Below are 13,766 nucleotides of genomic sequence, written 5' to 3'. Positions count from 1 at the left end.
CAACAAGTGGCACGAGAGGGTGGGAAGGCAGTGACTTCATGGTTAGCCTAGTAGTTTCTTTCTCCTGCTTCTTCCCTCTCACACCTTTCCTCCGTGGGGAAAATCTGTCTTACCACGGGGTCACTCCTCCTTTTCTGACTTTGGTGTTCCCTCTGCTGTTTCTCCTGTTGGTTCCCTCCTCCTCTCTGGTGTTTTTTCTTTCTTAAATACACTTTCCCTGAGGTGCCACCAGTGTGGCTGAGGGCCTCAGGTGTGCCCCATGGTGAGTTGACTAGGGTCTGCTGTCCCTGGCACTGCGCAGCTCCAGCCTCTTCTCCCAGAGACCCCAATGAAGCTCCCGCTGCCGGCAGTGGGCACTCGCACCCTGTGCAGAACAGGCCTGCACTTTCTGTAGATTAATAGACCTTCAGGCCAAAAGCTGTCTTTAAATCATTCTGTCTGAGCTCATAGATATGTAATAAGCTGTTAATTTTCACCTAGGAGTGAGTCTAGTAAATTTTTTCTGACAACTGATGCCACGAGTCTCCAGAAAACTTAATCTCAGAACTAGAAGACAGCCAGAGGCATGCAATTTTTCTTCAGATTAACCATTATCAGTGAAGGATGTGAGCTTTAGTTTGCTTTTAAGATGTTATTTTTTTTTAATTTTCTGTCAGCCTCTTGGTCACTGGTGTTCTATGTAGTTGATTAAAGTTAACTTGTTAGCTTCAATTAAGTCCACTTCATGTTGATAAACATGGAGTGTGGTTATGGATTCTAAACTGACAGTCTGTTTTCTAAAAATACTGACAGTCAACACTGCACAGTCTTGATTTGAAAATTACTTTGGCTGGTTCTATAATAGAAGTAACGAAATTATTTTACTAACTCAAACTCACATTAATTGGAAATCACAGTTTCTTGAGGTTATTTCTTACCTTGTATGAGGGAAGGGGTCGTTTTGAGGGAATGATTAGCTAATCTGAAGATGATAAAAGTTGTGACATTGTTTTCTATTTTCTTCAACCTCTGAATCTAATTTTTTAAAATCAGTATTTTTGATAGTTTTCTCTTTCACCACAGGTCTTTTCATGCTAGGGAGGGCATTGTTGCAAGGGCAAAGAATAAGACAGATTTAGGAGAAAACTGATCAGAATCAGTTTTGAACTTGTCTGACTGAGACCTCTTTGAAGGACTTGTGCATATATATGTATACACACACACATTTATTGTTCCATCCAAAGAGAACATTTTTTACAGCATGCCTTATGATCACCCATTATTTCCTGTAATGGTCTTGTTAATTTCAAACATATGACAAGAATGTAGTTTCAGGTTATGAGTAAGCCTTGGTTTCTTCTTTCCCCATCTTCACCTTATGCTTCTTGTGCTGGCCTTCTACTGTACCAGAGAGTAACTGGCACATTCAGTCAGAGTTCTCTATCTTCCAGGAAACTACTTTCTTAGTCAATTGCATCACCCATATGTCTTTTCTTCTGCTTTTGTTTTGCCATGTTTCTGTAGAGGCCCCATCACAAAAAAGCAAGCTTCACAGTCTTCCTGTATTTGAGCTGCCTCAGCATCTGAATGGAGCTGATTAATAAGCCAGCAGGCTAGCTGCTGAATTTCATGGATGGACAGGCTAAAGAAATTGAAAGTGCTTATGTTTTTAGCATTTTTTTCACTTGTCCATAGTATAGGAGAAAACTTTGATCTAAAAAAGTTAATTATATTTCTCTATGGCATAGTTACAGCTGGCTTTTTAATTCCATGTACTGTAAGGTTACAGGCCATTGGAAAGACAAAGGAAAACAGATTTCATATTTTATGTCCCCAGAGTTCTATGAAGTGATGATAAAGCTTTGCTGAAATTCTGTCCTTACATTTCCACTGAAGCAGTGAAACATCCTAGGAGATCATCACAGGCCACTACACTGATTGTCATTGTAATAGTGAATGGTTCCGGGAGTCTGCAGTGTCGTCCAACTACTTCAGTAACTTAATTTTTTAAGACAATAAGAATCTTAACTTTGAAAGCTGCTATTTGGTAGCAAAGGTTGTTGTGATAAACACAACATTTAAAAATAAGTATTTACCATCTGTTATCTCCCATTAATTGAATAGAAAGCCCCATAAATCACATCTGTGTTACAAAAGAAATATGTTAATAAGCATCAGTGGATTGTATGTAGATACTTTAAATAACTTGTAGGGGGACAATATCTTTACCTGCTTCAGGCATAAACAAAAGCTGAACTGTTTTGCTTACCGTCACTCACGTTTAGGTAAATTTCTCTGCCATAATTTTTCCTTTTGCAAGGAAGATCTCACTGAAAATAGGCAGATAGAAAAATTTCTTCTTTTGTAATATATAACAGGTATATACCAGGCAGCATTTCTATTCCAAATAATTTGGGTTTGTTCTCTAGCTATCACTAGCTAGTAGCTATACTAGCTACACTAGTAGCTATACACTGCTGGGATTTTTTTTCCCCTCTGCTGTTCAATTGGACTGAGTATGAAGTCTTGACTGTGAATTAGAAGTGCTTAGGAGAATGAAGAGGATGTAGCCCACTGGAAGTCAGTGGAATCATATCCAGAAACTAATTACACTATTTTTTGCTGCTTTTGTTTTAGTTGGAGCTCATTCACACTTGTCTTCTAACAGTTTCTTCCTATGATAAGAGAAATGTGCATTTATCCATGAGAGAATCACAGAATAATTCTCTCTCTCATTTTCAAAATTAGCTTTTAGTCTTTAGTCTTTTTCTTACAAGTCTAGTCTGCTTTGGTAAAGCTTTGAAATTTGTCCTGTAGGGTCTACATGGTTGTCTGCTCAGAGCCATATTAGTAAAGTTCAAGGAAATTGTTTCCACTTGCTGAGTGGTGTGGAGTGCAAACTTAGAGGATTTTAATGGAAACAGGCTGGCTGGAGTTCAAAATGGTTAATTTTATTATTGGTTGATTGTTTGGGATTTTTTTATTCATGAGGGCCTTGGAATATAAACATAGTCATATTCATTCCTGACTTGTACGCTCTGTTGTGTCCCAGTTTTATCTGAATTATGGGTTGTTCTCTGGGTGGAAATGTGTTTACATTTAACATTTAACCAACTACTGCTTGTTCTTAAACTTCCTGTTCCCATCACATCAGGACTAAGTTTTCTGTCAAGGTTGTAAGAAACTCAGACAATGCTTTTTCATCAGCACTGCTAAAGACTTCATGATGCAATGATAGCACTGCTTTTGGGTCTTCTGTTTAGGAGTTTGATCATGGGCCATTGTGCCTATTCAAATGCTCTGAAAGTTTTCATAATGAGCACAGTGCTATGTCATACATTGTTTTTGCTGTGAAGATTGATGGAACCAAGGAAGAGACAATGTTTGATGTCATGTGAGAAGGAAGCAATATGAAATCATCTCCAGTTCCAGTATTTTTGGTTAAGAATTTAGCAGAAGTGAAAGGAAATTACTGTAATTTCAGCAAGATGGAAAGAGATCACTAGTTCAAGGCTACGTAATAAGGATTAATCGGTTGATTAGAATGAAAACTGCTACAGCCAAATAGTTTGAGGTCTAAAATAAATTCTTAAGCAAGAATAATTTTCTTCACTACTATTATCCATATATGTAAGCATGCAAGGAACCTACATGCTGAAAATTCGGGCCTGAAAGTTTTCCTTCAGGCTGTGATAGAGAAATAGAAAAGCTGTTGGAGCTTTCAGCGCTTTGTTTGTGACAAAAGAATGTATATTAAAATCAAGATTTTTTTCACTACAGAAGAAGAGTTCTTTTCCCTGACTGCAAGATCAGTTAATATTCATCCTCTCCTGTAAATAGATGGTCCAGTGAATATAGGCTGTTCTTACTCTCTGAGCAGCTGCTGAAGTGAGGATAATGTAATAAGTACCATTAAAAAAGGGGGTGGGAAGACACTGATTAAACTGGTGACTGAGAAGACTTTATACTAAGTAGGAAAAAAAGAGAAAATTTTACTGTGTAAAATTTTTTCACAGCAAAAAGGAATCCTGTCTGCTGGTTTGTGTAATGACAGGCTAGTTAAATGAATTCCAAACTAATAGAAGAAAAATCTTACTGTTAAGACACTTTCTTTGAGATTTACAATTTTATGCTGTGCAACCAGTATCTTGAAGAATGTGATCTCTGCTTAAAAGAAAGTAATATGTTGCTCATTAATAACTTGGGCTTTTGTGATGGAAAACAAAGTCATACAAGATGTATTTCTGTTAAATGAATATATGCTGAATGGTTTATAGCTCATAAAAGCACGTATTTTGCTCTATTTCTCTAGTAAATGTCTTTTTAGTGCAAGGTTTACAAGCACTTCCAAAGCTTTTGTAAAATAAAGCAATCTTGCAATGAATTAATGTTTTTCAAATACAATATGTAGTAGATATCCTTGCACTATAACATTGATTTTACAAATGGTCTTCAAACATGTTTTGAGTTTCAGTTCTGATGAGATACTTGTATCACCCCAATCATCCTGGAATCTTTTCCCATTCCCAAATAAGGACTAGCTCTTTTGTGAGTAAAGCTGACTTGTTTTAGCTGGCCAGACAAATAAAGTCAAGCTATTGTTCCCCGCTTCTAATCATGGAATCATCAAGCTTGGAAGAGACTTTCAGGATTATCTAATCCACTTGTTAACTGAGGACCAACAGAACCACCGCTGAACCTATCCCCAGGTGCTGCAGGTACTTTCCTTCTTACTGCCTCTGTTAGAGCAAGAAGCACTCATTGGATTTCCTGTGTCTATGCCTTTAAGGAGAGCCAAAGAGTTTTGCAAGATTTTCAGCTCTTAGTATAAAGCTTTCCATGTGTTCCTGGTCAAGTGACTGATCTTTTTAGCTGACTACTAACCTAGCTTAGACCTGCATGGGTCTTGCAGCATTCACTCTTTCATGCAGTGTTGGTAGGCTTTGGCTCTGACAACAGGTAAAGAACGATGTGACTGCATGATGTTGGATCAAAGTGGTAGACTGCAGCTTCGCACATGGAACGTTGCCTTAGTCCAGTTTCTGGGTATAGTGTCCCCTGTATTCACATGTTCAAGGTACCAACAGAGGAGGCTTTATCCAATTGGTCTGCAATTTTCTCTCCCCTCTCAATGAAGCTTAGTATTGCCTTACCTTATGTAAGATGTTCTACCTCTGGCTGTTCCCTTAATCCTCATTTATAAGTCTTGCAGCTTTCACTGCTGAGGTTTGGTTGCCCACAACCTACAGCTGTATGATAGGAAACCTCAGCCTGGGAGAGAACCTGTGATATTAAATGCTGGTCCTTAGGTGCAGTTTGACTTCTAGATTGTTCACAGTCCCTTTGTCATTGGACTGTAGTGAATTCCCATTCATTCATCAATATTATTATTCTCAAAATGAATTATTCCAAAAGTACTTATGCTAACAACTTCTTTGATGTCTTTACATAGGCATTTTGTAGCTGTTCTTTTCTGTGTAAAATAATTTCTTTTCCTTAAAATGGGTTTTACTTAGAGCATGAGCTTTATTTCTTTTCAAAAGAAATAAAGAAGTATTTTCTTTGCAGAACTTGGGGTAAAGATCATTCCAAAACTATGTTGTGCTATAATGCAGTTTATTCTACTGTGAAATACTGTAAATTCAGAGACAAGGTGCAATTTATCACAGCACAGCTTTGGTCTTCATCTTTGTTCTGGTGTGTCAGTATTGCAAATTGTAGGTTACTGCCATGTCTCTGTATCCCAGAGCTACATATGTAGTTGATATCTCTTTGCATCTAGTTAAGCATTGTGGGATTTTTTCACAGTCATTTCATTCCAAGTTTCTCCTCTGCAATCCCTTATTGCCACTGCAGTGTCCCTAAGCCTGGGTGCAATCTCTGCTTTTACAGGCAGAGTGCACATAGGCAGTGCTTTCATATAATAGCTTACGAGACCCAACAAGTCACTGAAATATTAACTTAAGACACTTGGTAAGTTCAAAATATCTATTGTAACACTCAGCTGCACTCTTTCTTCAAACATCTCTCTCTTATGAGGTCAAAACATGCACCATAAACCACAGGCTGGGTATGTGTCTCCCTTCCCTTGGTGCTGTTGGCTCTTGTTGATTACTCTTGCCTTTCACTGTGCTCTGGTTACCATTCCTTGTTTGTTGTTTCTCCTACATAACCACTTCCCAGCAAGGTCCCTGTGCTTTTGGGCAACTCTCTCCTCCCTGTATCAACAGTTGTAATACAAATTGTGGTTGCATTGTGGGTTGATTTTTCTTCATTTCATTGGTGGGATTTTTTCCCCCAAATGGCATCTGGGTTGTCTTGAATCTCTTCTAGTGATGACCAGAATACTCTTCTAGTCATCATAGTCTAGCATATATCAATACCTATATGGGCTAACAAGATTTGAAAAAAAAACTTTAAGAGAATAAACAGAATAAATATGTGGAACTGGTGGGCAGAAATTCTGGTTGTGATCCAAATAACTCCCTGTTACTTTTTTATCTGGAAAAGAGAGACTTCTCAGCAACTAATTGGAGTGTATTTCAATGTTTTATTTTGTGTTAATTACTTAGAATATGCTTTTCTGTATTGGTGCTATGGGACAACAGCTGCATATAAGAGGCGCAGTTGGGTAACTTTTGCTACCATAACTGTGCATTTACTTTGACATTCATCTGACCTTGGTAAAGCAAAAACATCCCTCCCACACAATTTCTGTCTGTTGCTCCCTCACCTTCCTCCAACCACAGTAGCAACTCCAAACTCAGTCAGTTATAATGATTTTAAGGACAGTCTATCAGTAAATGAAAGATGGTATGTCTCATCTGACTTCTGACAGAAATGGTACTTTTATCTCTGCATGATTGTGTATAATTTATTCATAGGCAACACTTGAATTTTAATCACAAGAGTACTGTGATAAACCTTTTCCAGAGCTTTTATATAGGACTGAATAGAAGGCCAATTGGCTTAGTTTCAGTGCATGTCACGTCTCTGCTACTTCTTTTGTTCTCAGCTTTTTGCATTATAGTTTCCTCTGCTTGCTTTTATGTAGAAGGGGAATCCTCTGAGACTGGCCATGTTTGTTTGTTGTTGCTGAAGCAACTCTTCCCTGATGCGGCAAGCTTCCCATGAGTGTTTTTCAGCAAGGACCCCCAGGCAGCAGACAGCAGGACCTGCTAGGGTTGTTGTAGGATTTTCTTTTTCGCTTTCAAGCTGTCTGGGTCTTGCTCAGTCTCAAACTGAAGGCTTTCCGGGGTTTCTGGGTTGTGAGTTCTAGACACAAGCCTGAAATTTGTGAGAAATAGTACACCATAAGCTTGATTCTTTTTCAGTCAACAGCTTCATAGAATATTTGTAGGTTTGGAAAAACTATTTAAACCAGCCTTTTTGGATTTGAGTGTTTACACAGAAAAACTGATGTAGCGCTGCAGAACCATGCCCCCCACGGTACTTAGTGTACCTTGGGTTTTGCTGCTGAATATGAAGAGACATCCTGGTGCCACAGTGAAAGGTGGTGGTAAGAGATCCAGGAGCAAAGCAGTGTCCTTGCTCTTTCTACGTGAAATGATGCAAAGACTACCTAATGAAGTTCCCAGGAAGGAAGAACTATCTTCTGTTTCCTTTCCCTGTCCCTCCAAAAGTAACAAATCAGCAGTAAGCTGCTTTTACTTTGTGGGTATCATAATATATGGAAGTCAGGAATAGTTTCTTTCCTGTCTTCTGATCAAGAATTGTATTGTCAGTAGGAGCGATTGAGGTTTATTTCAGTTACAGCAAGGTGGACTTTCTTCTACCTTTTACCTGCTGAAATAAATTATCAGTCGACACTGGACTTACTGACTGTCTTGAGTGTGTGTTTTAGGAGCCTGAAATTTGTGAGAAATAGTACACCATAAGCTTGATTCTTTTTCAGTCAACAGCTTCATAGAATATTTGTAGGTTTGGAAAAACTATTTAAACCAGCCTTTTTGGATTTGAGTGTTTACACAGAAAAACTGATGTAGCGCTGCAGAACCATGCCCCCCACGGTACTTAGTGTACCTTGGGTTTTGCTGCTGAATATGAAGAGACATCCTGGTGCCACAGTGAAAGGTGGTGGTAAGAGATCCAGGAGCAAAGCAGTGTCCTTGCTCTTTCTACGTGAAATGATGCAAAGACTACCTAATGAAGTTCCCAGGAAGGAAGAACTATCTTCTGTTTCCTTTCCCTGTCCCTCCAAAAGTAACAAATCAGCAGTAAGCTGCTTTTACTTTGTGGGTATCATAATATATGGAAGTCAGGAATAGTTTCTTTCCTGTCTTCTGATCAAGAATTGTATTGTCAGTAGGAGCGATTGAGGTTTATTTCAGTTACAGCAAGGTGGACTTTCTTCTACCTTTTACCTGCTGAAATAAATTATCAGTCGACACTGGACTTACTGACTGTCTTGAGTGTGTGTTTTAGGAGCACTATCGGTTTAACTGGACAAAAATAAGAAATTAACAGTATAACTCTTATTCCCCTTTGCAGAATTGACCCCTGAGGAGAAAGCCTTGAAGATTGCCAAAGCCATGCGCAAACAGTCATCGGAGTTAAAAGAGAAATGGGAGAACCTAAATGCCAGTGCCAGTATCTGGCAGAAGCAAGTAGACAAAGCATTAGAAAAACTGAAAGACCTTCAGTGTGCCATGGATGACCTTGATGCTGATTTGAAGGAGGCTGAAAATGTGAGGAATGGCTGGAAACCTGTAGGAGACTTGCTCATAGATTCGTTACCAGATCACATTGATAAAACGATGGTGAGTGGGCAATATTTAGTTTGTTTGTGTGTCAGATCTCTCCATTCTAGTCCCTCTAGTAATATTAGATATTTATACACTGTTTGCTGAAATTCTCATGTGCAGTAAGTATAAAGTCTTTAAAGATGGTATCTGAAGTCTCAAATAAAGTCCAGAGCTGGGCCACATTCCCAGTGTTGGCTGGGATTACATACACAGATCTGTTTGGCCATCAAGTGTAACTCTCTTTTTAGAAAAACATTTAGAGCTTTCTTAATCATACAGAAATAAATAAATAGTTTAAATTTATGTTCCTTGACTTTCGCAAACTAAACATGACTATTGTCTATTTTTGTTTGTATGAGCAAATTTGCATTTGCTTTTACTTTAGCCTGGCTTCTCACCAGGATTATTTCAAACTGAAGAACACATACTACATACCTATAATGTTGTTATGGGCAAACCAGTTCTTGCTGCCTGGGTTCCATGCAGGGCTCAGCATCCCAAGGCATGGCTGCTTTTGATGGTTATTTGTTATCCCCTGCCTAACTTCATGGCTTGGGTAGGGACCTGGTAATGCAAAGCTCCCCAAGAAGAAATATCTTCTGATAGCATTGTTCAGAAAAGCTGACTGGAAACAGTACAGTGCAGTGAATATCATGGATTCCAGGAGAACATGTGGGTATACACATGTAGGTAGAGAAGATTGCTGTTTCAGGCAAATTCCGCATTTACTGCTAAGCTTCTGTTTCACAAACATAAATTTTCAGTTTTTAAGTTTAAGAATGAGTATAGCAAAGCATTAGAAGACCCTGGGGTTGTGTACCTGACCATCCATGTCTTCAGCATAGGATGCTGGTATTAGAAGAATAAAATGGGCTGCAACTGGGTTTCTGTAGATATTCTCTCTATGTATACAGTGTCTGTGAATTCACAGGGCTACATTATTTCACATATGGCAATGTAAGCATCCTCATTCTCCAAATTATGTTGTTACTTTCAAGGTTAATGGAACTGAAATCTTTTAAACAAAGGCAGTCAAAGGTGAGTTAATATCCAGACTGCTGTTGATTTGAAAAGAGTAATGGAGCTCTTACTTCTTTTCTTATATTTTAATGTAGATGCTAAAGCAAGAAATAAGATGCTAATGCTAAATAGCTCCTTGTTCTCATGCTAAGTGATTTGTCATATCTTAATGACTTTTTCTGTAAAGTAGATGAAAGCAAAGTCTTTCAGATTTTCATTGCTGTGGAAAAACTGTAACATTTGCTGAAGCAATAGGGGCCTACTGGCTGTCCAGAAACCTAGTGATTCTTTCTTAAAAGTATGTTCTTTCTGTTCTTTGGAGTAATGAGAGTGATTATTGAACAGAGATAAATAATTAAATTGTCCAAAGAAAATACTTCCTTTACAGTTGTTTTGGGCTTGTTTAATGATGTTTAATCAAGCTGTTTACAGGATTGAACATTTAACTGCTCACAGCAAGCAAGGTATTTGAAGCATTTTTTAAACTGTAACTAAACTTGCATCAATTTTGTCTTAATACTGTATTTAGTTCGATTTGATTGAATAAACCTTTTACTTCTTTTTGGTCATTGTAATAGCTTTACTCTCTGGTTCTAATCAGGTAAAACATTGTACTCCTTTCCCTTAGAAGATACATTCCTTCATGCTTTGCTAGTTCAATAATAGTTTTTAAATTGAATTTTTGTCAGCTGCTTAATACTTGAAAACTATAACTACTGAGCAATGTTTTGTCTTAAGAACAGTTGGCAGGCTCTATGCTGCTAAAGCTCCTAATATAGCATTGTGTGTTTCCTTTTGCAAAGAAAAGCTCTAAAGCCATACAGCACCACAAAAAACCAGTAAATTAAATTCTTTTAGGGGTGCAATTTACTTGTGGGCATTTCAGTACGTTTCATACTGTTTTTCCTTAAAGGTGGATATGAGTGATACAGCAAGAATATTGAAGTGAGTGAAATTTCTTTGCTGAGAATTGACTTGTGTGCAGTTGTTTAACATAAACTGCCACATGAGTGAGAACCTCATGGAGTTTACACTTTTGTGCTGCTCAGATGTCAACTGAACATAAGTGTTTCTTACCCTTCTAGGCTTTTAGAGAAGAAATTGCTCCTATCAACTTAAAAGTTAAAACAGTGAATGATTTGTCCAGCCAGCTGTCTCCACTTGACCTTTATCCATCTTTAAAGATGTCTCGTCAACTGGATGATCTTAATATGCGGTGGAAACTTTTACAGGTATTCTTCTGATCATGTACAGTAGGTGTGTGGGGAGGGATGTTTCTCACTCTCCCCTATTTTCTTAAAAGATTCACTTATTACCATTTGTTCATTACTTCTGTCACTAAGGTATTATTCTGTTAGTACAGTGCAACAAAAGGAGCTGCCTTTCCTGCTGTAGCTTGGCCAAAGGCTTTTCCTTTCAATCTATTCCAGTAGTTTATTTGAACAGGAAACTTCATTAAATTCTGGGAAATAGTAGGAACTCTTGCTGCGTGGTTTTTTTTTGTGTCTTGTAGCAGTAGATTTTACTGCATAAATCCGTGTCACCAAAAACTAATGTAAAAATTTCTGTTGTGTTTCCAGCTTGTGTGAAAGCTGTTTTATTGTGTCTTTGAATGTTCAGTTTCTGTAGGAAATTTCACTTAAAGTGATTTAAGTATTAGTAGAGCTATAACAAGATAAATGCTATAGCAATTTAGCATAAAAGGCAGAAGAGGATATGCTCAGAGATTCATATTGCTTAGTTATGATTATTGTGCTTAAATGGTCTGAGAAAGGTAAATCCCTGTGCCTGATTACAGCTGAAACTCATCCTTAGTTTCACAGTGAATGATTTAGTGAAGTTTCTTACATCAGCTAAAGTTCATTTATGAATTTTTGAGGTTTCTCCTTTTTTGTGTTCTTTTTTGTAGGAAATACTTATCACATCTCTAGTGAGGGTGGTGGGAATGAATTTTCAAAACCTGGGCACCAGTTTGTTGGCCAGTAGTTTTGAATGAGTCACTCCTGAGAGTCAAAGCTGCTATTGTGTCATATCAGACCTTTCCTTTCCTAATATAATTTGGTAGTGGTGTTTCTGTTCTTATTTTGTCTCTTTTGGGGTGTTTTATTTTTTGGTTTTTTTTGGTGGGGGGATATTGTGTGTGTCCTCTCAAATTTATTTAACCAAGCAACCAAAGTACTGCTACTGCACTTTCAATTAGACTGAGGGGCATCATGTCAGCTGGTGAAACACTGTCTTCCAAAATGGTTCTGTGCTGGAAAGGCAGCATGAGATCAATGCAATCAAAGTGACCTGCTGACTATGGGAATTTGGACAACAGAAGGGTTGGGAGGAGGTCAGAAATTTCAGCAGCTGGCTGTAGTCACCATGAAACTACTGTTCTTATTGATCTACAGCTCTCACACCAGAATGCTGAAAGATGGAAAAATGATTCTCATTAAGCAGATGAAAGAAAAATATGTTGCCTTAAATAGGTGGATGTCAAATAATTGCTGTGACACACAAACCAATTGATTTCACTAGAAGAAATGTAAACAGGTGATTTTCTTATCATGACCTTCTTGTTGCAATGTAGATTTTGAGTGCATATGTTTATGTGTAGGTGTCTGTAGAGGATCGCCTTAAACAGTTACAGGAGGCACACCGAGATTTTGGACCTGCATCACAGCATTTTCTTTCCAGTAAGTTCCTCGAATTAATAGATGCATGTAAGATATGATGGCTTTCTCAAACACTGACTGATCTTTACTCCATCTTTACTCCCTATGGCTTGAGGAGGTTTCTCTTCCACGATATTATCTAACTCCTTGTTTTTGTAGGGGTGTTTCGTCTTCATAACTTCATTGACATTTGGACTAGTGTGCTTCCCACTCTGTCTTTCTGAGATGAGTGTGCCCTCATTGCTTTATTCTTTGTTCTCTGCTGCAGTGTCTGACCAGTGGCTGTTCCAGAATCTTTGTGCATTTGTGACCACATCTTTTCATCCTTCGCCAACTCTTTCTTCTGTTTTCTTTTGCTTCCACACTTGCTGGGATGGCACAAAGGAAGAGCTCCCTGTGTTTTTCCTTTTCTTTAAAGGCTCTGTGTCATACATTCCTGGAATTTCAAGTAAAGGGCTGGGAAAAGCAAACATGCATTCCTTCCTCAGGACCTATCCTTGCATCTTTTTAATAAACACTTCAGAGGCGTAAGCCTATAATCTCACATCTACTAAGAGGGCAAAAGCTGAGTTGATATAATTGTTATGCATAGATAGGTTGTGATATCGAGGTCCATGTTGGTTTCCTGATATTCCAGCCTACCTGCCATCATCAGAGCTAATGAGACAGAATTTTAACCCAATCACCTCTCCAGTTTTAACTGAGAGCTTCTATAAAAAAATATGATAATATTGCAGGAGTTGAAAGTCAACATAAAAATGAGCAGATATTTCCCAGAGATTTTGAAGTAGTGTATGTCACTGTATAGCTAATATAATTTAAATCACTAAATAAATCTTGATTTTTTTTCTTGACTTATTTTGCAACCATGTTCTTATTTTGAATTGACAGTTGGTTTTTTAGTAAACCAAACAGACCGTATATAAAATATTACAGCTGTTATGCAAACCAGAAACTCCTGGAGCCATTTAATCCTTTTTTAAAATTGACAGAACAAACAACTTTAATAGTATAGGATTTATTTCTTTTTTAAGGCCCCATTAGAAATATTGCATACTGTTGCCACAGTGTTTTTGTAGCTCTTGTAGTCTCAAACTTGTAACCTGATCAGTACATCTACGTAGTACCTTGTTAAAAAGATTACAGATTGAGTGCTACCTTTGGCACTGCTGAAGAATGCCAGATGAACTGTTTGTAAGACTAGTCAGGCTAGTCTGTGTAAATAAAACAGATTAGGAAGCAATGTAGAGGTTGTTTCTCAGAATCCTCTCTTATTCTAGTTGGGGGAGACTCGATGGAAGAGTCCATGTGTAAAACTTGCCAGAAAAGGTTTGCTGGTTTT

At 37.9% G+C, this 13,766-nt stretch overlaps 1 protein-coding gene across 2 annotated transcripts in view; it reads left to right on the top strand.

The window, feature by feature from the left end:
• Window positions 1–13,766, top strand: part of UTRN (utrophin) — a 309,554-nt gene that overhangs the window by 222,516 nt on the left and 73,272 nt on the right. For both annotated transcript variants that reach the window (XM_058021836.1, XM_058021837.1), the window contains 3 exons: window positions 8,491–8,759; window positions 10,850–10,996; window positions 12,367–12,445. In XM_058021836.1, coding sequence (XP_057877819.1) covers window positions 8,491–8,759; window positions 10,850–10,996; window positions 12,367–12,445 — 495 coding nt within the window. The remainder of the gene's footprint in view (window positions 1–8,490; window positions 8,760–10,849; window positions 10,997–12,366; window positions 12,446–13,766) is intronic.

This window comes from Melospiza georgiana, chromosome 3 (assembly GCF_028018845.1).
Source record: "Melospiza georgiana isolate bMelGeo1 chromosome 3, bMelGeo1.pri, whole genome shotgun sequence".
In the NCBI taxonomy this organism is placed as follows: domain Eukaryota; kingdom Metazoa; phylum Chordata; class Aves; order Passeriformes; family Passerellidae; genus Melospiza; species Melospiza georgiana.
The sequence above is the reverse complement of the archived record's forward strand: the minus strand, read 5'-3'. Positions and strand labels throughout refer to the sequence as shown.